Source organism: Staurois parvus, unplaced genomic scaffold, assembly GCF_062004578.1.
Source record: "Staurois parvus isolate SC_StPar_1 unplaced genomic scaffold, SC_StPar_1.0 ptg000548l, whole genome shotgun sequence".
Lineage (NCBI taxonomy): Eukaryota > Metazoa > Chordata > Amphibia > Anura > Ranidae > Staurois > Staurois parvus.
Window position 1 is genome coordinate 9,097,803 of NW_028318344.1, and position 27,358 is coordinate 9,125,160.

General features: G+C 43.4%; 1 protein-coding gene and 1 pseudogene across 1 annotated transcript; one reads left to right on the top strand and one right to left on the bottom strand.

Annotated features, from left to right (window-relative positions):
• On the bottom strand, positions 1–6,629 carry LOC149451154 (DNA-directed RNA polymerase III subunit RPC5-like; annotated as a pseudogene).
• Positions 6,605–26,963, top strand: GRWD1 (glutamate rich WD repeat containing 1). Its single transcript, XM_089690987.1, has 7 exons — positions 6,605–6,868; positions 9,321–9,438; positions 11,713–11,875; positions 14,874–15,087; positions 17,169–17,311; positions 23,004–23,201; positions 25,297–26,963. Exons 1-7 carry the CDS (start codon positions 6,631–6,633, stop codon positions 25,612–25,614), a joined length of 1,392 nt encoding a protein of 463 aa, XP_089547113.1. The 5' UTR covers positions 6,605–6,630; the 3' UTR covers positions 25,615–26,963.
• Positions 26,964–27,358: the final 395 nt, after the last annotated feature.

The window sequence follows — 27,358 nt, forward strand, 5'->3', positions numbered from 1 at the left end:
TTATTTCTTCATTAAATCCTCATCGTAAGGCAACATGAACGCCCAGATCTTGTTGATTCTTGGGACGGCCATGTAATCCAGGAATTCTTTCACATCTTCTTGGCAAAGCTTTGTCACAGCAGCCACCCCTTTCCTTACCACCTTAGTGAACTTTCACATCACATAATCTCTTCCCTGACATAGAACCTCTACTGGAACCCCACTGCGCAGGTTTGATGATTCCTTTAGATACATACCATCACTTTTAAAAACCCAATTCCCTTGGACCAACAATGCCACCTGCTTTATGCATTGAAGAACTCTAATGGATTCTATCCCTGCTGCCATTAAAGTGTTACTAAACCCACAACAGTAAAACAGTCTGTATATGCAGTAAAGCATGCTTGTTATACTCATTGTGGAACCTAAGGGGTTAATCCTCTGCATTGTGTAAAAAGGCCATTTGATCCTGCTTTCTCTGCCCCTCCTCTTGTTCAAATGTCTGCCTGATAAGATAGACTGAACTTGTAGCCATATGCACATGCTCAGTTTAGTGTGTATTGCTAGAGAGGTTTTTTTTTTTTTCTTGGAAGAGTGCATGTGATCAGCACAGGGCCAATCAGCACTCTCCAGAGGGTCAGGAGTTTTTCATCCTCCTAGAGTAGAAAGAAAACTCCTCCTACAAGCTTTAACATGTGCTCTGCTGGACACTGATAGAAGTCACAAGACTGCTTTAACTGCTGATGAGAAAGGGTATTTAGCAGGTTATATTTACTAAAATAATTGCACTTCCATATTCTGTGTACTGTGGGAGACGGGATATAGTGAATGCAGGGTAATGGGTTTAGTAACACTTTACGCCCATGAGATTAGCAAAAAGGCATCACCTTAACATTTTTCATCAGAATCTTGATCTGATCATCCAGTGGCGGAGTCCTCAGCTGAGTCATAGATATCACATTGTTAGGTGCAAGGGTCTTCTCTGTTTCTTTCTTGACACTGGGAGGCATTAGCATTTGAAGGTATTCACCAAGGGATATTATCAGCTCAGTGGTTTTTGTCATGACTGGATTCTGACAAACCAAATACTGCCAAACAACTGTCCTTAACTCCACAGTAATGTAGACGCACACAGGATTATTCAGCCAGTTTTTTTCTATAAGAACTCGTAGGATTGTACCCTCCTGTTTTTCCTGCGTAGTCTCTGGATGTGAACACTGCACAGTAACTTGCTTTGTGCCATCCACGCCTCCACATCATTTGCAGATTCTCCCTTTCTGAATTTCAAGTCTGCTTTGTCCAGATATGTAAAATTGAGAGGTAATTGAAGAACCCCATTCAAAGGAGTTAAGTGAACTTCTCTTTTTCTATAGAATGCAGCTACTTAGTGATCTGTATTCCTTGCAGTTGTATAGATGAGGTTGTCTGCTGCTTGGCCATAAGTTTCGAGGAATAGGTACTGGTCTCTTTGTGTCTAGTGCCATCAATGTTAAAGGCAATTTGTTCTCCTCTACTGCAGAAATTATTAGGACTTATGGTGGTAATGGCCATGTCACTCTCCACCTCTTGTTGCTTTGGCTTTATCCTAGTGGCTAGTTGTGGCACATCCAGTGGTGTATTTAGATTTCGTGCTGCCCTAGGCAACAAAACAATTGGCTCTCCCCATTGACCAACAACACCCCAGTCTCACCCCATCCCCATCCAAGAGAGCCTTCCATTACCACCGCCCCCGTACACTGGCAACCCCACCCCAACAACAGATAAGACACTCACCTTCACAGCTCCAGACATCCCTGGGAACTAGAGTCAGGCTCTGCATACACCATCAAGCAGCCCACAGCCTCTCTCAGATCCCACCTGGTCCCCGTGCTGCGTGTTTCCCTTCTTCCTTTCCTTCTTTCGGGGGGACAGCGCTGACCCCCTTAAAAATGCCACCCTAGGCAAATCCCTTGTTTGCCTTGTGGTAAATACACCCCTGGACACGTCGTCATAGGTCATGGACACAGGTCGAACCAGGTACTGGAATAAGCAGAGCTTCTCTGAAAAACTCTTGGCCAGGAAAACATTAATCTCATTTCATTTTTTCGGAGGAAAATTTCACGTTCGGAGATTCAGATGTGTACAAATCTCCAAATGGACTTAGCAATGAATGTCAACGAATCTGAAACAAAGTTGTAAGGAAATTAACAAATGCATTTGTTTCATTTGGATGACATCACATAGTATTTCAGGCCCATGGGGAAATTAATTCAATTTTCAAATTTGTTCGATAATTTGGATAACAAATGGATCCGTAGTTTGTTCCATCCGGTAATTCGGATGCACATTAAGCCAGTTGGTATTGTCCAATCAGCTTGTGACATATCTCATGGTGGATTGGACTAGCGCCTGAAAATATTGAATCCATCCAATTTGAATCTCTCAGATTAGATAATATTATTATTATTATACAGTATTTATAAAGCGCCAATAGTTCGCTGAGCGCTGTACATTACAGAGGGGGACAGAACATGTGACAGAACAATAACAATACAATGCAAAACATGAGGGGATCGAGGGCCCTGCTCTTTGGAGCTTACAATCTAGGAGGGAAGGGATGGTGGCACAGGAGGAGATAGCTGTGGGGGATGGAGTGGTAGGAAAAGTGGAGGAGGTCGGCAAGTTAGCAGGGGGTGGGGTAGGCTTCCCTGAAGAGATGGGTTTTCAGGGTGCGCCTAAAGGAGAGGAGAGTAGGTGATAATCTGATGGGTTGGGGCAGGGAGTTCCAGAGGATGGGTGACACCCTGGAGAAGTCCTGGAGGCGGGCATGGGAGGAGGAGACCAGGGAACTAGAGAGAAGGAGGTCTTGTGAGGAGCGGAGTGTGCGTGCTGGGTGGTACTTGGATATTAGGTCAGTGATGTAGTTCGGGGCAGTATGGTGGACAGCTTTGTACGTCAGCGTTAGGATTTTGAATTTGATCCGTTGCGCAATCGGAAGCCAGTGGAGGGATTGGCAGAGGGGGGTGGCGGAGACAGAGCGGTTGGAAAGGTGAATGAGTCTGGCAGCCGTATTCAGGATCGACTGAAGCGGGGATAGCCAGCGGCGAGGCAGGCCAGTGAGGAGGGAGTTGCAGTAGTCAAGTCGTGATATGATGAGGGAGTGGATGAGCTGTTTAGTGGTTTCTGGAGTTAGGAACGTGCGGATTTTGGCGATGTTGCGGAGGTGGAGTCTGCACGAGTTTGTTAAAGATTGGACTTGGGGTTGGAAGGATAGGTTGGAGTCCAGAATGACACCAAGTACTCTGGCCTGCGGGGCGGGTTTGATGGTAGCGTTATTGGATGTGATAGAGAAGTCAATGGGGGGTGGTGTCCGGGCTGGAGGGAAGACAAGAAACTCGGTTTTGGAGAGGTTCAGTTTAAGGAAGTGGAGCGACATCCAGTCTGATATGTCGCTCAGCAGGTGTGTGATTCGGGCGGAGACCGAGGGGGTGAGGTGGGGGCTTGAGAGATAGATCTGTGTGTCTTTGGCATAGAGGTGGTAGTTGAAGCCGTGAGAGTGTATGAGTTGGCCAAGGGAGAAGGTGTAGATGGAGAAGAGAAGGGGCCCAAGGACAGAGCCTTGAGGGACCCCAACAGAGAGGGGGAGTGAGAGGGAGGTGGTAGCATTATAGGTAACGCTGAAAGAGCGTTGTGACAGGTAGGATGAGAGCCAGGAGAGAGCAGAATCTCTGAGGCCGAGGGAGTGTAGTTTTTTGAGGAGGAGGGGGTGGTCGACTGTGTCGAAGGCCGCAGAGAGGTCAAGGAGTAGGAGCACTGAATAGTGGCCATTAGCTTTGGCGGTTAGCAGGTCGTTGGAGAGTTTGAGTAAGGCAGTTTCAGTGGAGTGTAGGGGACGGAAGCCAGACTGTAGGGGATCGAGGAGGTTGTTGTCGTTGAGGTGAGAGCATAGGCGGGTGTAGACGAGGCGCTCGAGGAGTTTAGATGTAAATGGGAGCAGGGAGATGGGTCTGAGGTTGTTCGGGTCATTGGGGTCCAGGGAGGGCTTTTTAAGTATGGGGGTGATGTGTGCATGTTTCAGAGGGGAGGGGAAAGTGCCGGAGGAGAGGGAGAGATTGAAGATGTGGGTGAGGGAGCGCAGGATGGAGGGGGAGGGAGGTCGTAGGAGTTGTGAGGGGATAGGGTCGAGGGGGCAGGTGGTGAGGCGGGCATCAGAGAGGATAAAGCGAATATGTAGGAATCTTATGAAAAAACTGCAACATTTTTCGAATCCACATGGACCAACGAATGCCGATGATACAAATTCTGAAAACAAATCAGTTCAACATAATCAATATGACAACATGAAATTCTTCAATGAATGAATGCATTACAAATTAAATGAAAAAAAAAATTTCAGTGTGCATGTCTACTCTCGTACAATTAGATCATCTTCCTTATTACTGAAACACAAAACCTCTTCTTCGGGATGCCCGTTAGAATTTTTTTTTGTTTTTTTCTCATTTTGGTTCTTTAAAGTGGAGTTCCAGTGAAAATGTACAGAAATAAAAGTCAGCAGCTACAAAAAGTGTAGCTGCTGGCTTTTAAAAAACAGACACTTGAGCCTCTATACTTTTTATTGAGCCTGCCATTCCCAGGTCTTCCCAAAATGGCCAGGAAACTCACCACACATATTTTGACTGCGGCCAGAAGAAGCATTCCTATGTGTTGGCTATCCGCTATACCTCCTTTGATGTCAACTCTGTTTACAATTATTGCTGATGTACGACGGATGGCGTACCTGACTGCTATACATTCCTGCTCGACTGCTGTGTTCGAGGCAGTGTAGCACCCATGGGATAATTTCTCCTCCTCCCACCTTTTTCCAACTGTACTGTTCTGATGGCCTCCCCACTGTAGCTATGTGACATTATTATGTTTGTAACCATGCAGATTTCACCATCCATGTGCTCCTTCTTTCTCCTTTGGTCTCTTTTAACGTGTTCTTTATATATGTGAAAATCAATAAAAATTGTTACTACAGTTTCACTGGCCATCCTGTTTTTCCGGCGCCGGCATCTTCAATGTGGGCACCTAAACCAGGGAGCGCCATGATTCGTTCTGGGGCCTTGGGAGTAATTCCTCTGGGAAAGCTGGAAAGACCCAGTACCTCCTGATTTGGACGGATCTACCTTGGTCTGGCCAGGGGCTGGGAAGGCAGAGAGTCCGCATACACGGTGCCCCCTGAGTAGTCGCCTCAGGGGTGCTCTGAGTAGCACTTGGGTGTGGGACCCCACGTTGCGAATGAGCACATGGTCACCGAGTTTAAACACTTTTTGCACTGCGCCTCTAGGACCGGGCCTTTTGGTCAAGTTCTGGGCAATTTCTTTGCTACAGGCCTCAGGGTCTGGTCAGTGCACAATTTGGGCACGACACTTTTTATTATTTTTATAGATTTATTTAATTATTTATTTTCCTCACCCGTTTGTCACTTTTTACTTTTGTGTGTGTTTTTTTTCTCACAGGATGGAGGGTGTGGGTCCTCGAGCCTGCCCTGAAGTCTAGGGGGAGGATGTGTGGCCCTACGGTTCCTTCCTCCCCTGTCCCTAGGGGGTTTTCTCTTCGGGAGAACCCCCTGGCCTAGTACTGGATGTCCGGCTTCGGCTGGGCATAAGGAACGGTGGTCCACCAGGCCTTCTGGCCAGGAGGACCAAATGGGAACCTTGTCCCTGTCAAGAGCTTCGTGCCCCGGGGGATCAGGGTAGTGGTCCAACCCCTTCGGGGGTAGGACAAAAGCACACCCTTAAGTACACTTTTTGTGTGGTGTTTTGCACTTGCACTTTTTTGTGAACACTTACGGGTTTTTTCGTTATAGTTGCACGTTTGCGGACTTAAAAAAAAAAAAAAAACCTGTCTGTGACAGCTTGCTGCTTCACATCGGGGTCTCCACTGCACATGTGCGAGTAGCGCTGGGCTTTCTGAATGGCCCCGTAGTGTTTTGGGACCTGTCACGTGTCCCAGAAGACTACGGGGAGGGAGGACACCTTCCACTTCCACGAAGTAAGAGTGGGTACCTGTCAATTTCGGGTACTCGCTCCCCAAAGGTGCCAATCCTTAATGGGGAGCGGGGGACCAGTCCTTAAAGCGGAACTTCCCATTTTGGGTGGACCTCAGCTTTAAGTATCCTATACCTAATTCCTGATAAGGCTGGCCATACATTATACCATTTTCTTGAGCATTTTGCTTTAGATTTACCAAAAACCATATGAGGTCAAACCTGAACAACACTTTCATTTGTATTCAATTAGGCAGGACCTTGCACTACATAGTTGAAGGAAATTGGGCAGAAAATTGTAATAAAATTGCATAGTGTATGGCCAGCCTAAGTACTGTGTTCAAATTCCTCTCAACACTCAGCCCTGGCCAATACTTCTTGTACTTCGTTATAGTTCTTCATATTGTACCTGCTTCTCTCTGCAGATTCTGACCTGACAGCTCTCCCCCAAATCAAAGAACAACCCATAGAAAGCCGAAAACTACAATCTCAGAATCATTTTACTCAGGTAATGCTGAGTTTTAGCGCAGACCGCATTGAACTGAGTGCGTGTTGATAAAGTTTATTGACAAAAAAAAAAACTTCCGGCGGACACTACCCTTAGTTGAAGCCAAAGGAAGTGACGTCCTACCTTTCCCATCATGGCGGACACAGGGGAACCCACATGGAGAGATTCTGGACGGGAGGAAGATGAAGACATGGAGGGGACAGAGAGCGAGGAAGAGGAGGATGAGATTATGGAAGAGAACGAGGAGGAGGAAGAAGAGAAGGACGGAGGACTCGAGAGAGTGTACCTACCCGGGGTGGAGCCCCTGAAGGAGGGAGAGGAGCTGGTGATGGACCAGGATGCCTACACTCTCTATCACCAGGCACAGACAGGTCAGGGGGCAGCACACCGTTCATCGGTTTTGGCAGCTGAGCTCCAGCTGTGGTTTGTGTAGTCTAGTTACATTGGTGTCATATCTAGCTGATCCCTCCACTATAATCACTGTGGTAGTCGCCATTATTACAGTGCTCACCGCTGTGTTCCAGGCTTCACGGAGAGGCTGAGCCAGGTGCCGCTCTAGACTCGGGGTGAATCCCGACTTTGAAGTCGGGATCTTACCCTGCCTGTACCAGCTGAGTGATGACAGCGAACTTCAATCTGCTGAAAATGGGTCACAGGAGTGCAGAACAAACTGCACTCAAGTGATCCACAGAAGTACAACCAAGAGAGCTTCGTCTGTACTTCTCCTTAAAATCCTGCTTGCTGTGTTTTTGCTGCAGGTTTGGTGCAGTAAAAAAAATAAAGGTACCTTCCCATTGAAATCAGTGGAAAGTGTGGCAAAAATGCATTAAAACCGCACCAACCTTGCATTTTTGGTGCAGTTTTTCAGTTGCATGTCATGTAAAAGACGCATTGCAAATGTAAAAATGTTGTGTTTTTGCTATGGATCAGTGTGAAAGTAGCCCAAAAGGGGTTGCTATCGGGTCAAATTCTTGTAGCCTGCACAAGCAGCTGCTGAATACCTGAACAGTAACTGCAACTTTCCACCCAGCTCCTTCAATATTTCAGTTGAGGTTTGTTAAGCAGGGCCACAAACGGATCGAATTTTGGCGGATTCAGCAGGAGTCATGAATGGCTAGCTTTAGCTGCTGGGTTGAGCAGTACTGAGCATGCCCACATCACTCCATGGGTTATAATGGGTTGTCTGAATTTCTAGAACTGTGCAGTACTGCTTAACCACTTGCCTACCGGGCACTTATACCCCCTTTGTGTCAGGCCAATTTTCAGCTTTCAGGGCTGTCGTAATTTGAGTGATAATTGCACGGTCGTGCAACACTGTACCCATATGACATTTGTATCATTTTGTTCACACAAATAGAGCTTTCTTTTGGTGGTATGTACTCACCACTGGGTGTTTTATTTTTTGCGCTATAAACAGAAAAGAGGAAAAATTAAAAGAAAACCCAAAAACCTTTTCTTTGTTTCTATTATACAATTTTGTAAACAGGTAAGTTTTTTCTCCTTCAGTGATGTGCGTTGATGCTGCACTGATAGGCAGCATTGATGGGCACTGATATGCAACAATTATGGGCACTGATAGGCGGCACTGATGATCAGTGCTGATCTCTCCCCTGTGACAGTGTGAGGAAAGTGCAGCCGATATCCAGCAACTGCATTTACTGGTGATCTGTTTTGTCATTGGACACGGCTGATCATGCGGTAAAAGGCAGCTGTGATTGGCCTTTCACCACATCACATGATCAGTTATGTCCGTAGCACACAGCAATCATGGAGATCACCAGGTGCGTGCCCCCAGGGGACGTGAAGGAGGAAGTCATATGACGCCCTCCCAGAACTGGCCGGCCACAGTGAAGCCATCATTCGGCTATCTGCGGTCGGCAAGTGGTTAATGAATATGTAAACCCAACACTTCCTATTCCTGATATGTGCCTGCTGTACCATGTACTTGTATTAAAAAGTATCCTGTTCTCTTTTGTATTGCTTACTGTGTATGAAATCGCTGGTGTTCCTGTCCTTTCCTCTGCTTTCCTATTAAAAACTGAACGCATTAGGCAAGAGAGCCCAACGTGGTCAGTTCTCTAGCTGTGCTGGGAGCTCAGCTTGCTCTCCTCCAATGATCAAACTTCTGCTGATGATCCCCCTCTGCACAGCTATTCACTGGAAAGATCAATGTACTGCTGTTTCTCCACACTCCCTTCTCTATGCATTTGAGAACAGAGCGAATATGATCAGTTATAAAAAAAAAAATTTAAAAAAAGGAGAGAAAAAGGTATTTATTTGTATATGTAAATGTTTTGCCTTTCATTTGTAGTTTATTGTCGAAGTAAACCCAATTTGGTATCTTATACCTATAGGTAAACATTTAATAAGGCGTACCTGTAGGTACTGTAAATATCTCCTAAATGTGCACCATTTAGGAGATGTATACTGTGGAAGTACTGGTGATGCCACCGGCACATGCGCACTGCACTCGCAATGGACAGTGTGCTGTCCAATGAGAGAGCCCAGCCGCAGCTGAAACTCCCACGTGCATGCGTGGGTGTGATGGCATCATAGCTCGGCCAATCGGATGGCCGCAGCTCGCAAACTCAGAAGGAAGACTGGGTGAAGATGGAAGCCTCCATCTTCACGTGTGAGGACAGGGTTGTCTGGGGAAGATTGGATAGTTATTTGAGTTCCAATTTTGAAGGCATCATTGCTTATCTCTGTACTACTATGTAAACATCCAGGGCTGGAGTATTTCTTTGTATATTATTTAGACTTTTTGCCCAGTTAAATGGTTCTCCCCATGTTTCTATTCTAACATAATATTCCTGTTTTTAGGTGCGCCATGTTTAAGTTTTGATGTAATTCTGGATAATTTAGGAGACAATCGTTCAGACTACCCTCTGACTCTTTTCCTTTGTGCTGGAACTCAGGCTGACACCTCCCAAAGCAACAGGTATTGCAATAATTTATTGCTTTCTTATCCTTGTTTGAAATTTAGAGCCATCTATTTGAACTTGCATGCAGCTGTTTTAAAGAGATTTTTAAAAAAGCCCATTTTTTTAATTAGGTGCTTATCACAGGATTTAAATGCTTTTGTTATTCTTTTTCCATTTTTCTTTTTCATGATTGCTCCTCTGACTGTGCTCCAGACACACTGGCTGCCTACTGGTATGTGGGTGCCTGCCATGCCCAATGGAATCTCACAGGAGTTTCCACTTCATGCGTGCTCCCGTTTTGAAATACAGCCTAACATGCAACCACAGCCAGCACTGAAAACACAGGCAGCATGAGAGACACAGAACCAAAGGTCAGGAGCTGCTGTCAGTTACCACTTAGGAGGAGGAGAGGTGTGGCTTTGGTTCTGTGTTTCTTGCGCTTGGTATGTGCTGCACATAAGATTGTAGTTCTAAACAGGTGCGCACATGAAGTGAAGCCATCCAGTGTGACCTAGACACAGATGGGTCAGCAGGGGCGAGAAAGAAAAAAAAAAGTATAGCAAGAGCATGTAAACCCTTCCATAAGCATAAACATGAATAAAAAAAAATGATTTATGACCACTTCAAGTCCAGCCACTTTCACCCCCTTCTCCGTTTTCAACTTTCATTGTTGTCACAGTTTTTACCTTCTCTATCTCAAAAACAAACCCAGTGGTTATTAAATGTCACTGAAAAAAAGCTCTATCTCAAAAAAAAAACAAAAAAACTTTTTTTCGGTGATATTTAATAACCATTGGGTTTTTTTTTTTTGCTATATCAATGAAAAAATACTGAAAAAAATAAAAACCATATTCTTAGTTTCTGTTGTAACATTTTGCAAATTATTATTCTTTTTTCATAAATATATTTATTGTTAATTTTATGTATATTATTTTGTCTGTGTGAAAGTAAGTCTACAAACTATGGTGTTTATATTTGAAAATCGATCAGTCTTGATGTGTTAATGGCGTATTTCATTTCTTGAGGCCCTAAAATGCCAGGACAATATAAATACCCCCCAAATGACCCCTTTTTGGAAACTAGACAGTCCAAAGTTTTTATTAGGAGGCATGATGAGTATTTTGATGTTTTAATTTTTTGTCACAATTTTTTTTTTGAAAATTAAGAAACACATGTCTCGTGTGTGAGACTCAGTCTAGATGCATAGAGGGGCCCAAAATCTAAGGAGCACCTTCAGATGTTCTAGGGGCATAAATTACACATCTAGTTTCCTGACCACCTATCACATTTTTTGAATTCCTGCAGCACCAGGACAGTGGAAACATCCACAAAATGACTGTGATGCTGTGTTTTGGTCACAATTATTACATGGTACAGGGCTGCTGTGATCGACTCTGGTGCCATGTGATTACTGTGGTCACTCACGGATATCACACAGTAGTAAACAAGACATCCATAGTAAACAGTGATCACTAACTCTAAACGCTGTGATTGATCATAGCGATTACATGTTTTGAGGGCAGCTCACAGATTGAGCTGTGCACTCCAGCAATAAACAAGCGTTCGGTGCCAGGGGAAGTACCAGTATCTCCACCAGCATCTATGCTATAAACCTAAGGGCCTGGATGTACACTGGAACATAACGGAATCATCCACTAAACTAAAACAGTGCATACCCTTTTTTATTTTTTGGAGGTTTTGACATATTATAGCATGTTAAATGGCTTCTGTCTTACTGTGCGGTTGCAGTAAAATTGTTCTCTGATTTCTATTATCTCTTGGGGAGTTTCAAGGGGTTAGAATGTAACAGAATTACAGTTTCAGTGTTACCTACTACAAAGCAAAAGTTGTGAAAATAGTGTCAAGCTGCCCTATTGAATTCTTCATTAAATAGAACAAGCAGATTAGGGAATCTAGCTGCAAGAGTGACACCATAGTTACAGTGCTGGCATGAGGGCAGACACATATGCTATTGGATAATCTTGCCAATAAATCTCTGACCAATATATGAAACTGACAGGTTGTTCAACACAGTGCTCCTAGCTCAACCTTGACAGATCTGTTGTGGATGAGGTTGGCTTTCATGTGCATATTTAACCAAAACCTTTTTTGTTTTGGATAGAACCCATGTCAAATTTTTATACCTGTCTGTGTCACTAGGTAGATTTGCTCTGTATTTGTCTCCGTGAGCAATGTCACCAGGATAGAATGTGATGGGAAAAACAAAATGTTACTGCAACAAAAAACCTGTTTTTATACCTGGAGTTTACAATATTATGTATTAATTTCAGGTTGTTGGTAATGAAGATGCACAACCTGCATCGGACCAGCAAAGAGAAGAAAGACGGCTCAGATTCTGAGAGCAGTGATAGTGAAGATGAAGATGAAGAGGAGAAAAAGCCACAGCTGGAGCTTGCTATGGTTCCACATTACGGAGGCATTAACCGTGTTCGGGTAAATATAGAAAATCTCTTATATTCTGTTTTTAGTAGTGATGCACCAAAATGAAAATTCTGGTGGCGAAACCAAAAATTCAGGCTGCACTTAGCCAAAAACCGAAACAGTTTTTAATTATTTTTTTTTATTTAATTAATGTGGCTGGCAATTTTGCATTGAATTCACTAGGGGATGTTTTTGCATTGAAGTCAATGTGGACTCGACATTGCATAAAAATCAATGGGATGAGATTTTGCGTTGAAGTCACTAGGGGGCGTTTTTGCATGAACGTCCATGAGACAATTCTAAAAATTCTTATCTTGGTTACTACATTGCACACAAATATGAGGATGTGATCAAGTGCCAGCGAACTACATCATATACAGTGGGGCAAAAAAGTATTTAGTCAGCCACCAATTGTGCAAGTTCTCCCACTTAAAAAGATGAGAGAGGCCTGCAATTGGCATCATAGGTAGACCTCAACTATGAGAGACAAAATGAGAAAAAAAAATCCAGAGAATCACATTGGCTGATTTGGAAAGAATTTATTTACAAATTATGGTGGAAAATTAGTATTTGGTCAATATCAAAAGTTCATCTCAATACTTTGTTATATATCCTTTGTTGGCAATGACAGAGGTCAAACGTTTCCTGTAAGTCTTCACAAGGTTGGCACACACTGTTGCTGGTATGTTGGCCCGTTCCTCCATGCAGATCTCCTCTAGAGCAGTGATGTTTTGGGGCTGTCGCTGGGCAACACGGACTTTCAACTCCCTCCAAAGGTTTTCTATGGGGTTGAGATCTGGAGACTGGCTAGGCCACTCCAGGACCTTGAAATGCTTCTTACGAAGTTACTCCTTCGTTGCCCGGGCGGTATGTTTGGGATCATTGTCATGTTGGAAGACCCAGCCACGTTTCATCTTCAATGCCCTTGCTGATGGAAGGAGGTTTGCACTCAAAATCTCACGATACATGGCCCCAATCATTCTGTCCTGTACATGGATCAGTTGTCCTGGTCCCTTTGCGGAGAAACAGCCCCAAAGCATGATGTTGTCACCCCCATGCTTCACAGTAGGTATGGTGTTCTTTGGATGCAACTCAGCATTCTCTCTCCTCCAAACACGACGAGTTGTGTTTCTACCAAACAGTTCTATTTTGGTTTCATCTGACCATATGACATTCTCCCAATCCTCTTCTGGATCATCCAAATGCTCTCTAGCAAACTTCAGACAGGCCCGGACATGTACTGGCTTAAGCAGGGGGACACGTCTGGCACTGCAGAATCTGAGTCCTTGGCGGCGTAGTGTGTTACTGATGGTAGCCTTTGTTACGTTGGTCCCAGCTCTCTGCCGGTCATTCACTAGGTCCCCTCGTGTGGTCCTGGGATTTTTGCTCACTGTTCTTGTGATCATTTTGACCCCACGGGGTGAGATCTTGCGTGGAGCCCCAGATCGAGGGAGATTATCAGTGGTCTTGTATGTCTTCCATTTTCTAATTATTGCTCCCACAGTTGATTTGTTCACACCAAGCTGCTTGCCTATTGCAGATTCAGTCTTCCCAGCCTGGTGCAGGTCTACAATTTTGTTTCTGGTGTCCTTCGACAGCTCTTTGGTCTTCACCAAAGTGGAGTTTGGAGTGTGACTGTTTGAGGTTGTGGATAGGTGTCTTTTATACTGATAACAAGTTCAAACAGGTGCCATTGATACAGGTAATGAGTTCAGGACAGAGGAGCCTCTTAAAGAAGAAGGTACAAGTCTGTGAGAGCCAGAAATCTTGCTTGTTTGTAGGTGACCAAATACTTATTTTCCACCATAATTTGCAAATAAATTATTTCCAAATCAGCCAATGTTATTGTCTGGATTTGTTTTCTCATTTTGTCTCTCATAGTTGAGGTCTACCTATGATGCCAATTACAGGCCTCGCTCATCTTTTTAGGCGGGAGAATTTGCACAATTGGTGGCTGACTAAATACTTTTTTGCCCCACTGTACAACTAGTATTTATTTTGTGGCTCACAAGTATTTTACAATCTTACTGTCCATGAGACGTGACTTTGCATGAAAGTCTATGAGACGCGATTTTGTATTGAATTCACTAGAGGGTGTTTTTGGATGAATGTTTATGAGACGCGACTTTGCATGTAGCGGCATAGTTTTTTATCGGCAAAATGCCGATAACGCTCTTTTCGGCCTATATATTGGTGCATCCTCATTTTTTAGAAGGTGGTTTGTTGACCAAAATAGTCTTGGTTTTAAAAAAAACTATAGAAAAGAAGAATTGTGTCATCCCAAATGATTTGCCCTAAGTAATTAGATTTTTATTTTCATCTTCAAGTTGTCTTTGAAAATGATGGAAAAAAATCAATTGCTTTGGGCAGCACATACTCTTATCCTCTCTTCCACTTTATATACAAGGTCTGCATTTCAGTGATGTGAAAGTTGCATCTATGCAGTTGTTTTTTTTTTGACTCCTAAATCGATCTATCAATCAAATTGTGCACAATCAGCCTGTCGGGTTTTTCCTAAAAAGTTAGTGCTGTAGCCCTCAACAATAATTATTGTGTTGTGCCAGCAGGGAAGGCTCCCTACTGACAGAACACAATAGCACTGCAGGAAGAATTCCCCCACTGACTGTCTTGATGGGGGAATCCTGCAATTTTTACTTTCCTTCCACCCATAGCCTGCCTTAGTCATCAATGTATCATTCAACCAAATTCAGTTTGGTTTTACACAGTTACAATGTGCTTGTAAATTGGGGCTGCTCTCGTTTACTTTCATTGGGACTTCAGCACACGGCAAAACATTTTTGGGTATAATGGGTAAGGGATAGAACCTCTGTCAGTTTTTTTTTTTTATTGATACCTTTGACCCTCTACTTTCTGTCCAGGTCACAGACACCTCAACAAATATGGTCTCACATGTATTCAGTGAATGTGATTAAATAAAGGATATGAAAATAAACATTCTTTCACATAATGATTTTGGGCACACTTGATTCCATAGTTGCTCCTTTCACAGGTCTCTACACTGCTGGATACCCCTGTAGCTGCAGTTTGGTCAGAGAAGGGTATGGTGGAAATCTATGATCTGCAGAAGCAGTTGGCAGCTGTTTCAGACTCCCAGGCCTTGGCTACATTTCTGAAGGAAGAACAAGCCAAGATCAAACCAGTCTACTCATTCTCTGGTCACATGACTGAAGGCTTTGCCATGGATTGGTCTCCAAAGACAGCAGGTAGGGACAAAAGGAAGAGCGACTTCACTAAAGTGCTTTACAGACAATTCCTACCATCAGGCAGTTTACGGTTTTGAAAATGAATTTGTCAGCATTAAGCCTCTTGCATAGTGCCTATTGTTATTAGTCAAAACTGCATACATCTTAGAGCAGTGTATAAGAAGACCTTGAAATGAATTATCAGCAAGCAAAAAAAAATCTAATATCACATTGCTGGTTACTTTTTAAATGCAGCATATTATTACACCAGAACTAGAAAAGTGTGTTCACATTTGAACATGCTTGCTCATGCACAAATAATAATGTAAAGACCAAGTCGCCATGCATATTGCTGCTAGTATGAAGTGCAGGCATTTAGAGGTACCAGTAACAGCCTCCCAAACCTTGCCATGTCAAAATCTTAATCCAATGCTTATAGTTCCGATCCTTTCTAAACTCTTTCTTCCTCCTGTGCATTTCAGTCAATTGGTAAGGTTGCCCATCATCGGGCTTGGCTGCAACCTTCAACATTACCTACAAGAGTCTAAGCTTTGCCGCAAGATACACATCCTTTTTTTCGGTTCTACTATTTTGATTATCGAGACACTGGACTTTTATGATTTAGTTTTGATCATTGGGACACTGGACTTTATGATTTTTTGTTAGTTCACATATAGAACTATATGGGGAAACTTGTTGTTGTACATATAGGTAGATTATTTGATAAAAGAGGGAAGATTCTCTTTTGGACTAATTTATTTGATTTTAAGCTTTCAGGGGTTGAAAGTTTTTTTCCAATTTGGAATTAGTGTAGGTTTAAGGGGTTATTGATCTGATATCACATTCACATTGTATTTACAGTTACACCTGGCATTCTGCAGTGAAAGGAAAGTTTGGGACACTTGAGGCCAATGCAGTTTGTACACCAAGCTGTAAGGAACATATTCCTTCCTATTGCAATCTGTATGCTCTATGCTGCATAATTTAGACTGCTATACTTTTTATAGTGTACAGTATTTTATATATTACATATAGCAGATTACTGCGATGTCTTCATTTTTGCTTCAAGTCACAGTCCTGACTCACATTTTTGTGTGCTGTATAATTCACATACTCTGGACTACTGTGATCTGCATTCTGTTAACCACATATCTAAAACATACAATACTGCTAAATGGTACAGTAAATCAAAACACTGAGCTCTGTACTTGTTGTTCATTCATATCACTACACATTTTCAGGGGAATGTGGAATTTCTTCATGTTCAGGGAACAGGCACACCGTTGCTAGTGAGAATGTAAAACTGATTGTGCGCAGGTACCCTCCAGTACTGCAGACAGGAAATAAAGGTTGTTCTTCTGTGAAGGAGAGCTGGGATGGAGAGAACACTGAGGAGGACAGTAGACAGAGTGGGAGGATGTAAAGCTGAGCAGGTGAAAAACCTCTCCATTGCTTGTCGGGAAATAGAGAGGGCCATTTTGTTATTGGACCGTACAGGATACATCCTGTTTTTATGTGGGTGCTGTTCTCCGAGGGACAAAATGCATATAGAGGCACCTGTTGGCTGTTACTATTAGGGTGGAATGTTGCAGTGCAGATTGTGTGTAAGTGAAAGGTTTCATATCTGGTATACAACCAGAGGGTATGCTTCTGGCGCCACTCAAGGCCGACAGCAGACAAAAATCACCCCGCTGGCAGAGAAAGGAAGATGGGGGCAGTGTCCCAAGTTACTCCAGAAACTTAACAGTATAGATGAGCATGAACGCCGCTCAAACCACCACATTAAACAACCAAAGTCTTTCAGTAGTATGTACCTCCGGGTAGCAAGAAGGGTCAGCTTTGTCTCAGTGGTCTCCAGAGCCCACCATGACAGCTGACCTGGCACCTGGAAGTGTCCTGCTTTTTGAAATCAGAGTCTGTTTACAGTTAGAGCTTTACATGTATACGTTAGCTACGCTCATTAATTTCTTTCTGTATGCTTTTAGGAGACTATATAGCATCAACTGTACAATTTGTCTTCCTCCCCTTCCCAAGAGCTCAGCCAATCTCAGTATGGTTACCATCTACTTTCCCTTTTGGTAAATGTACTTTTCTTTCTTCAGGGAGGTTGCTTACTGGTGATTGCAACAAAAACATCCATTTATGGAACCCTAAAGAAGGAGGAACTTGGCATGTTGACCAGAGACCATTCACTGGCCATACGAAATCGGTGGAAGATATTCAGTGGTCTCCTAATGAAGCCACGGTAAATGAAATACTCTGTAGTTCAGGTGTTTTACACAACTTTCCATATAGCGTTTACATGTGATTGGCTGCAATCAGCTGCGGGAGCCGGGAAACTCCCGTTGCTTTCAGTGGGGCTGCCTCTTGTATGCAATCGCCAAGACCCCAGCTGGGTTTATCACAGGTTTATGCTGTCAAGCCAAAATGCAGATGTGAATGTGGCCTTTTAGCAGAACTGCACCCAAAAAAGTTTGATCCCCTTGCTTAGGTCATTATCACTCTCAGGACCATGGTGGGGAAATCTAACCTAATCCTAAACACAACTGTGGCAATGTAAGCTTTACTTTTAAAGTCTTGTCATCGTGGGGGAGATTTACTAATACTGGTGCAGCTATACACGGTAGTCAATTAGCTTCTAACTTCAGATTGTTCAATTAAGCTTAAAACCTGGAAGCTGATTGGTTTCTATGCGGAGTTGCACCAGATTTTGCACTCTCCAGCTTAGTAAATCTCCCCCGTGTGTCAGGTGAGATTTCATTGTAGTCCTGTGCTGAATATACTAATGAGTGAAGGACATAGAAATGTTTAGAGCAGTCTTTTCTGAAGGTTCAAACTGTTGTGTGCCTTGGGCAAGGAATACACCACAGAACAGAGTTTTAGTGTTATTAGTAAGTTTAGGTTGGTGTTAGGCTTATGGTTAAATGGTTAGGGAGAATGTTCAGTGCTCACTTTAGTGGTTAGGGTGGGATTTTTTTATTCACTTTGTTTGGAGCAAGGGAGGGTTATAATCCCTGTCAAGTGTTCTGTTTGTGTCCCATTGGGGAGATTTCCCTTCGCTTCTTATCCTGCAGCCAAAACAGGAACTAGTGACCCCATAGGAAGATTTCCCCTCTAATACTGTTCTGTATACTAACTAAAATCTGGGATTTTCTTGTACTTTCAATGATAATGGTGAAAATTGCAAATAGCGTAAATCTCCTTAACTGGGACACAGATAGCAATAAAAACCTGACGGGTGTTCTAATCCCTCTATCCAAAACAAAAGAAATCGTTTTGCCTTTAGTTATACTCCAGGTGCTAAGGGTTCGTTTTAGGGAATATTACAGTAATAGAAAGTTGTGTGTTTAGAAAAGCACTTTCATGCAGGGCATATTGTATTTAAATGTAAGTGCAGATTTTTAAATTGCTTAGTTCTGGGAGCCTTGTGAAGTACCAGTTCAGGAATCTGATGTTGGCAGCAAAAGTACTGGGAAATGTCCAGTGGTTTAATTTTTCTTTGCTTGGTTATCCATAGCAATATACGAAAACACTTCATCTGGTGACACCAACAGCTCAGTCAGGGAACCTGGTAGGAAGTAAGAGTGTTGCTATTACCAACTTGTTTTTTGAGGGTGCAGGTTCCAAGGCTGGTAGCCTCTATGTTTTTCCACTAGAGTCACTGATCTAGGATAGATAAATAGTCAACCAAGTATAGGAAACTTTGAAACGTTAATATTTCTTTCTGGTCAGTAGTTTACCAAGTACTGGAAGAAAGATGAGTACTAAAGCATTGGAACTTGTTCCTTCAGAACCAAAAGCAATGGCAAATACACCATTTTCCCACTAAGACCCAGCAAAGATCAGACTTGAAATAATAAAATTCACAGCAGCCTCCTTGCCCTGTTACCTTTTTACTGCAGAACTATAAGCCTTGGGTGTAACTGCTCTTGGCACATGACTATCCATGTATGGGCAGGTTTTACTGAAGATGATCTATCGATTGACTTCAGTACAACCAACTTGTCTGTTTTTTGGGGGGGGGGGGGTTCTTGTTATTTATTCAGTCACTACTGTCTATAGCCACAAGCAGTGATCATTCTATTTTGTCAGACTACAATAGCCCCACGGGGGGGGATTTCTCCAAAAATACTGAATGTGTTGATGGGGGAATCAAGCTATTTTCTTTCTTTCAACCCATGGTTGAAAGAAAGAAAAATAGTCATTGTATGGCCTACCATGGTTTACTGTTTGAATAGCTAGGTGTTACAATCGAATGTTATGGGTGCTTTGTTTAACCGCTTGCCGCCCTGCCACTGTGTATATACGTGTGCAGGGCGGCAGTGGAGCGCAAAACCACGTTTAAAAACGGGTTCCGCGCTCCCGACACTTTCGCCGGCAGGGGGCGACCCGCGGGTGACACTATTTGATCCAGGAGGGATCAATCATTAGATTTCAGCCAGTGATTTTTGGCTGAAATCACATGATCGGTCCCTGTCCTATCCTGTCCTGTGTTGACATACACAGGGCAGGATATGATGTCATTCTTCTCTGCCTGGACACATTCCGTTCCAGACAGAGAAGAAGACATCCAAAAAGTGAGTACACAAGCACTACACTACAGTTAGAACACTCTAGGACACATTTAACCCCCTGATCGCCCCCCCCCCCCCTCCAGTTAACCCTTCACTGCCCTGTCACCAGTGTTACTGATCAGTGAAGCGATTTTTACTGATCAGTGTCGCTGGCGACTTCCGATAGTTAGTGCCCCTCCCAGATAGCGCCAGATTGCCCGCCAGTACACCAGTAATCCCGTTTAACCCCTTGATCGCCCGCCCGCCCCCCCCCCCCCCCGTTAACCCCTTCACTGCCCTGTCACCCAGTGTCACTGATCAGTGAACCAATTTTTACTGATCACTGTATCAGTGTCGCTGGCGACTTCCGATAGAGTTAGCGCCCCTCCTAGATAGCGCCAGTTTGCCCGCCAGTACACCAGTAATCCCGTTTAACCCCTTGATCGCCCCCCCCCCCTCCAGTTAACCCCTGCACTGCCCTGTCACCAGTGTCACTGATCAGTGAACCAATTTTTACTGATCACTGTATCAGTGTCGCTGGCGACTTCCGATAGTGTTAGCGCCCCTCCCAGATAGGGCCAGTTTGCCCGCCAGTACACCAGTAATCCCGTTTAACCCCTTGATCACCCCCCCCCCCCCAGTTAACCCCTTCACTGCCCTGTCACCAGTGTCACTGATCAGTGAACCAATTTTTACTGATCACTGTATCAGTGTCGCTGGCGACTTCCGATAGTGTTAGCGCCCCTCCCAGATAGCGCCAGATTGCCCGCTAGTACACCAGTAATCCCATTTAACCCCTTAATCTCCCCCCCCCCCCCCCCAGTTAACCCATTCACTGCCCTGTCACCAGTGTCACTGATCAGTGAACCGATTTTTACTGATCACTGTATCAGTGTCGCTGGCGACTTCCGATAGAGTTAGCGCCCCTCCAAGATAGCGCCAGATTGCCCGCCAGTACACCAGTAATCCCGTTTAACCCCTTGATCACCCCCCCCCCCTCCAGTTAACCCCTTCACTGCCCTGTCACCAGTGTCACTGATCAGTGAACCAATTTTTACTGATCACTGTATCAGTGTCGCTGGCGACTTCCGATAGTGTTAGCGCCCCTCCCAGATAGCGCCAGTTTGCCCGCTAGTGCACCAGAAATCCCATTTAACCCCTTGATCGCCCCCCCCCCCCAGTTAACCCCTTCACTGCCCTGTCACCAGTGTCATTGATTACAGTGAACAGATTTTTACTGATCACTGTATTAGTGTCACTGGTGACTTCCGATAGTGTTAGCGCCCCTCCTAGATAGCGCCAGTTTGCCCGCTAATGCACGGGATTTTTTTTACCAAAAACATGTAGCAGAATACATTTTGGCTTAAATTTATGACTAACTTTGAGTTTACAATATATTTTTTATAGCTGAAAGTAGAAAATATTGTTTTTTTTCAAAATTTTTGTGGTTTTTTTGTTTATAGCGCAAAAAATAAAAAGCGCACAGGTGAACAAATACCACCAAAAGAAAGCTCTATTTGTGTGAAAAAAAGGACGTAAATTTCGTTTGGGTGCAGCATTGCATGACCGTGCAATTATCATTTGAATTAGTGCAGCGCTGTATAGCAAAAAAAGGCATAAATTACAGCATCTATACGATAGTTTGTAGACGCTATAACTTTCACACAAAGCAATCAATATACACTTATTGGGATTTTTTTTTTACCAAAAACATGTAGCAGAATACATTTTGGCTTAAATTTATGACTAACTTTGAGTTTACGATATATTTTTTATAGCTGAAAGTAGAAAATATTGTTTTTTTTCAAAATTTTCGTGGTTTTTTTTGTTTATAGCGCAAAAAATAAAAAGCGCACAGGTGATCAAATACCACCAAAAGAAAGCTCTATTTGTGCGAAAAAAAGGACGTAAATTTTGTTTGGGTATAGCATTGCATGACCGCGCAATTATCATTTGAATTAGTGCAGCACCAAACAGCAAAAAAAGGCCTGGTCATTAAGGGGGGTAAATCCTCTGGGGCTCAAGTGGTTAATAGTTAGTTTAGGGGGTCTCATTTTGAGTTAATTATTTTAATGCAAAAAATAAAGAGGAAAGCTTTACAAACATGTTATACTTATCTGCTCTGTGCAATGTTTTTGCATAGCCTCAATTCTCCTATTCTGGGGTCCCCTGCCAGTGCTGGTAGCTCCTCCTCTTCGCTGAGTGCCTGTCTTAGGAAGCCACTTATGCAGGCTTGCTCCCGAGCCGGGCTGTTTGTGCCTGTTCAGACACACAGCCCAGCCCCGGCCACGCTCTAGCTGACTGGTTTTGACTAACAGCAGCAGGAGCCAATGACCGGGAGAAGAGCTGCTGCACACATACGCAATGCTGGATCGAGATGGGACTCGGGTGAGTATTTAGGGGGGCTGTGGAGGAAGCTGCACTTAAAAGGTTTTTTTTTTTTTACCATCGTGCAGACTATACATTATGGTAAAACTAACCTTTTGCCTTTACAGCTACATTAAGGCATATTAAAGGGACTAGGTTAAGTGGCATGGTGAGGATTAATTGTTGGGGGGGTGGTTAAGAGTTAATAATTTAATTTTTACAGGTAAGGTTAAGGGTTCAGAATTAGGAGGATTAGGTATTAAGGATTGCTTTAGTGTTAGGATTTGATGTTTTTCACTGATCCTGTGAATGTTGAGCTTAGCCGAGTCCCTTTTCCCAAGCCTCCTTTTTTGATTTTTAAAGAGAGCCAGTCACCAGTTTAAAAAGATATAAGTAAAAGCACAGAAAAATCAAGCGTTTTATATGCTTACTTGCTGTTTCTTTCTATAAATGATTACTAATTTAGTTGTAATGTGCCTTTTGAACATGCTAATAAATCTGACTTCCTGAAAGAGTTGGCTCTCTAGCACAACTCTTTAACTTCTTGCATATCATAGCTCCATCCTCTTCTTGGAGGGTATAATTGCTCTCTGCTTTGGCTCAGCTCCTCTGCCCTACTCTTCACCTGCCTATATAAAAAAATTGCAGTTGAGGGAGGAGCACAGGGAATACTATAGTGTCAATTGAATGACGGCTCTGAGTCCGCTGGGGCTGCTAATATCACATCCAAGATTGTGGCACCCAGTAGAAATCTCAAGGTATTTGAATGCCCACACAAGGGAGGCTTTTGCAGGTATATAACATGCCTAAATACCTTTTTAAATGCACATATGGGAAAGCTTTTGTTGATATTAAGGGTATTAATGTCACTGAACAATAGCAAGAGTTGGTAGATGAGAAGGCCAGGACCAAGTTTGACTTCAGCAGGAAAAACAATAGTATATTTTTAAAGTTTGTGTGTAAAAGCATGCCATATAGACATTCTCTTGCATTCAGGTTGCAATTTTTTTTTTCCAGGTTTTTGCTTCCTGCTCAGCTGATGCATCAGTTCGTGTTTGGGATATTCGAGCAGCTCCCAACAAGGCATGTATGCTGACAGCTACCCAGGCTCACGATAGTGATGTGAATGTCATCAGCTGGAACCAAAATGAGCCTTTTATTGTCAGTGGAGGAGATGACGGTGTCCTAAAAATCTGGGACTTGCGGCAGTTTCAAGTGGGTATTATTGCTGTTTTGTATAATTTCTCCATTCATTAATAAACTAGGGCTCTGCATTTGCAGTTCGATTTTTAGAAATAACTTCTTCAAACTTTGTGGGCTAAGTTATTACAGTTCTCAGAAGTACAGATGAGGAAATCTTCCCTCTGTCACCAGTATAGCATTTACAAGGACTTGAGCCCTGGGAGGGGATGCCAGAGATATTGTTAAAGCCCAGCTCTAACCACTTTTAATTTTTGAATACAGGTGTAAACAGTTAGAACCCCTTTCAGTTTCATCTGCATTTTATGTCAGACTGCAACAAAAACCCCTTTTTATTTTGTCAGTAAAATGAGGAAGGATTGGAACTACCATCATTTTTTTCCCCTGTCTGTGCCTTCTGTCGCAATGACCAGGTCTGTCTGGAGTTTGGTTTTAAAGTAACTCCTTGGGTAATTTGTGTTAATACAGCTACCTATAGTCTCCATCTGAAGCCTGGATGACATGCTGACAATGTAAGAGCATGCAGGAAGATGAGGACAGGTTGTAGTCGCCCCCATTAAGGGTAGTAGCAGCAATATATTTTTATTACTTTTCTGCAGGGGGGTTCTCTTCTTTAGAGCCAAGCAATCCCATTGTGCAGCTGCAGCCTTTACTCATTTCTTTAAAACCTTTAGCTTCTCAGGGTATCATAGAAACATAAAAGAATGACAACAGAAAAAGATCAACTCTTCCCCTCACCCCCCCTTTTTTTTTTTTAATATAAATATACATGCACTATATTGCCAAAAGTAATGGGACACCCCTCCAAAGCATTGGATTTGGGTGTTCCAATCACCTCCATGGCCACGTGTATAAAATCAAGCACCTAGGCATGCAGACTGCTTCTACTACAAACATTTGTGAAAGAATGGGTCGCTCTCAGGAGCTCAGTGAATTTAAGCATGGTACCGTGATAGGTTGTCACCTGTGCAATAAGTCCATCCATGAAATTTCCTTGCTCCTAAATATTCCACGGTCAACAAAGTGGAAACAGCAAGTCAGCCATGAAGAAGTGATAGACCACATAAAGTGACAGAGCGGGATCAGTGTACGCAGCAGTCGCCAACTGTCTGCAGAGTCAATAGCTAAAGACCTCCAAACTTTGCATAGAGAGCATCATAGAATGGGTTTCCATGGCCAAGCAGCTGCATTTACATCACCAAGTGCAATGCAAAGTGTCGGATGCAGTGGTGTAAAGCATGATGCCACTGGACTCTAGAGCAGTGAGATGTGTTCTCTGGAGTGACGAATCACGCTTCTCTGTCTGGTAAACTGATGGACATGTCTGGGTTTGGTGCTTGCCAGGAGAACGGTATTTGCCTGACTGCATTGTGCCAAGTGTAAAGTTTGAAGGTGGGATTATGGTGTGGGTTTGTTTTTCAGTGGTTGGGCTTGGCCCCTTAGTTACAGTGAAGGAAGCTCTTGGGGTGTCAACCAAGACATTTTGGACAATTTCATGCTCCAAACTTTTTGGGAACAATTTGAGGATGGCCGCTTCCTGTTCTAACATGACTGCACACCAGTGCACAAAGCAAGGTCCATAAAGACATGGATGAGTGAGTTTGGGGTGGAGGAACTTGACTGGCCTGCACAGAATCCTGACTTCAACCCGATAGAACACCTTTGGGATGAATTAGAGCGGAGATTGTGAGCCAGGCCTTCTCGTCCAACGTCAGTGCTTGACCTCACAAATGCGCTTCTGGAAGACACTCCTAAACCTTGTGGACAGCCTTCCAAGAAGAGTTGAAGCTGTTATAGCTGCAAAGGGTGGGCCAACTCAATATTGAACCTTACGGGCTAAGACTGGGATGCCATTAAAGTTCATGTGTAAAGGCAGGTGTTTCGATAAATAAATATATAGCTCATGCGTTTTTGTCTAAGACGTGTGAGTCTACTTACTGTTGACTAAATTACTACCTTTGACGGAAGTCTACTGAAATTAGTATCAAAGCTTGCCATACTTGGTTTGAGCTCACTTTTTTATATATAAATATTATGTATGTATGAAAGCTTTCTCATTAGGATTTTTGATGTCACAATGTGAACTTTCATTTTTGCTGTTTATTTACAGAAAGGAGTCAGTGTGGCAAAGTTCAAACAACACACTGCGCCTATCACATCAGTCGAGTGGCACCCTACTGACAGTGGTGTATTTGCTGCAGCTGGCGCTGATGACCAGATCACTCAGTGGGATCTTGCTGTGGAACGAGATCAGGATCAGGAAGGAGAAACTGAAGATCCTGCTTTGGCCTCAATTCCACCACAACTGTTGTTTGTTCACCAGGGAGAAAAAGACATTAAAGAGTTACACTGGCATCCACAGTGCCCAGGCATAGTCATCAGCACAGCGCTGTCTGGTTTCAATGTATTTCGCACTATCAGTGTGTGAGGACATTACTCATTCTAGATGTAAGGACATACTATGCCATGGCCTTTCGCCCACCATTTCAACCAGAAAATGGGCTCAGCTCACTGTTTTTCTGTGGAATGTTACTGGACTACTGTGGTTTGTGTGGGCGATTACTCAAAAAAAAAAAAAACTTCTCATTTTTAAGGAGAGGTGCTTTCTTTAGGCCATACAGGGAAACATCTCATAGTTACAGAAGACACACCCAACCTTGAAAAGATTAGTGGTCATGGTAGTGTCAAGCATGCTCTCTGCTCATACACTGACAAGACTGAATATATATGGCAAATTATTATTTGTCAACCCTTCCTTAATGTTTCAATTTCGTTGACCAGTGTTTAAATTGAAGCTGTCACTAGAAAATCAGTTGTGCCATCAAAAATTCAATCTAGGCCTGCCATAAATGTACAGATCTCCTGAGCACTTGAAATTTGCCTATCCTCAAACATTATTTCCAGTTACCACTGCCAGGAGCTTCTAAATGTTTAGGTGGATCGTGCATGGACGAAGTGACGGTCTATAGTATTGACAGCTACCCAAAAGATGGCCTGAACACTTCTATACTGTTAGGAAGGTGCTTGCCATGTGTACCAGGCTAGTCTATTCATACCCAAGACCTCCATGACGGGTGTCAGGCGGGCAGTCAGAAGCCATATGTTGTTGCTAACCCACAAGTGCTTGGCCCTGAGCACTTTCAAGTTCAAGGCTATGAAACCTCAGCCACACTGGTGTCTCCTTAAAGAGGACCTAGCACCTTGTCAGCCCCATAATAACAAAGTTTAAAAAAAATAATAAAATGTGAAGTTTAATAAAATAATCCCCCCCCCCTCAAATAAAAAAAAATTCCAAAGACTCCCCCATCCATGCAACAGAAAAAAAATGGCGCAACCTTGCATGTTGGGTGCTCAGGCATACAATTACACCACACACACTTTAGGCATGGCTGTACACTCTGTAGTGAGAGCAGTAATTCTAGGGCCATCATTCACAGTGTATTTAAAATGATGAGCTGTAAAAGCTTTTAACAAATTACCTATGCATGATATGGGATACCATAGTTTTACCGTCCTCAGGTAGGTGGAATTTTGAGTCTTGACATACCTGTTATCTTTTAACTCCTGATACAGCCTCATCTTTTATATTTTACCATAAAGTTAGGTATTATATTTTGTGTGCCCTGAAATGAATTTTGAGTGCATTTTTGTTGAAAATATAGATTTGATAAACAGTAGCACAAATATGTGACATAAAAATTGCAACTGCCACCACTTCATTCTAAAGTGTCTCTGCTTTCAAAAAAATAAATCATGTTTTGGGATTTTAAAAGAGAAGTATGTTTTTTTTAAATCATACTTAGGTGGATGCTGCCACTGTCCCCTGCCAGCTCTAAGGATGAGAACTGAGCAATCTGACACCGCTGATCGCTCAGTCCTCCCTGGCGCTCTGAGCAGAGAGTTGGTGACGGTCAGCCACCGCTGTCTGCTCTGCCCCCCCACTTCCAGCACTCACGGGAGCACTGGGCTGTGCAGGGGGTGGGAGCGGCTGGCTCAGGCTCTCAGCAGCTCCCTGAGAAGGCTGAGCCAGGTGCTGGTCCAGGCTTTCGGATGGATCCCGACCATATGGCCGGGATCTTTTCCCAGCGTGGACCAGCTGAGTGATGACAGCTGTCTTTAACGCGCTGTCAGCTGAAAACAGTTCTTAGGAGTACAGAACAAATTGTACTCTT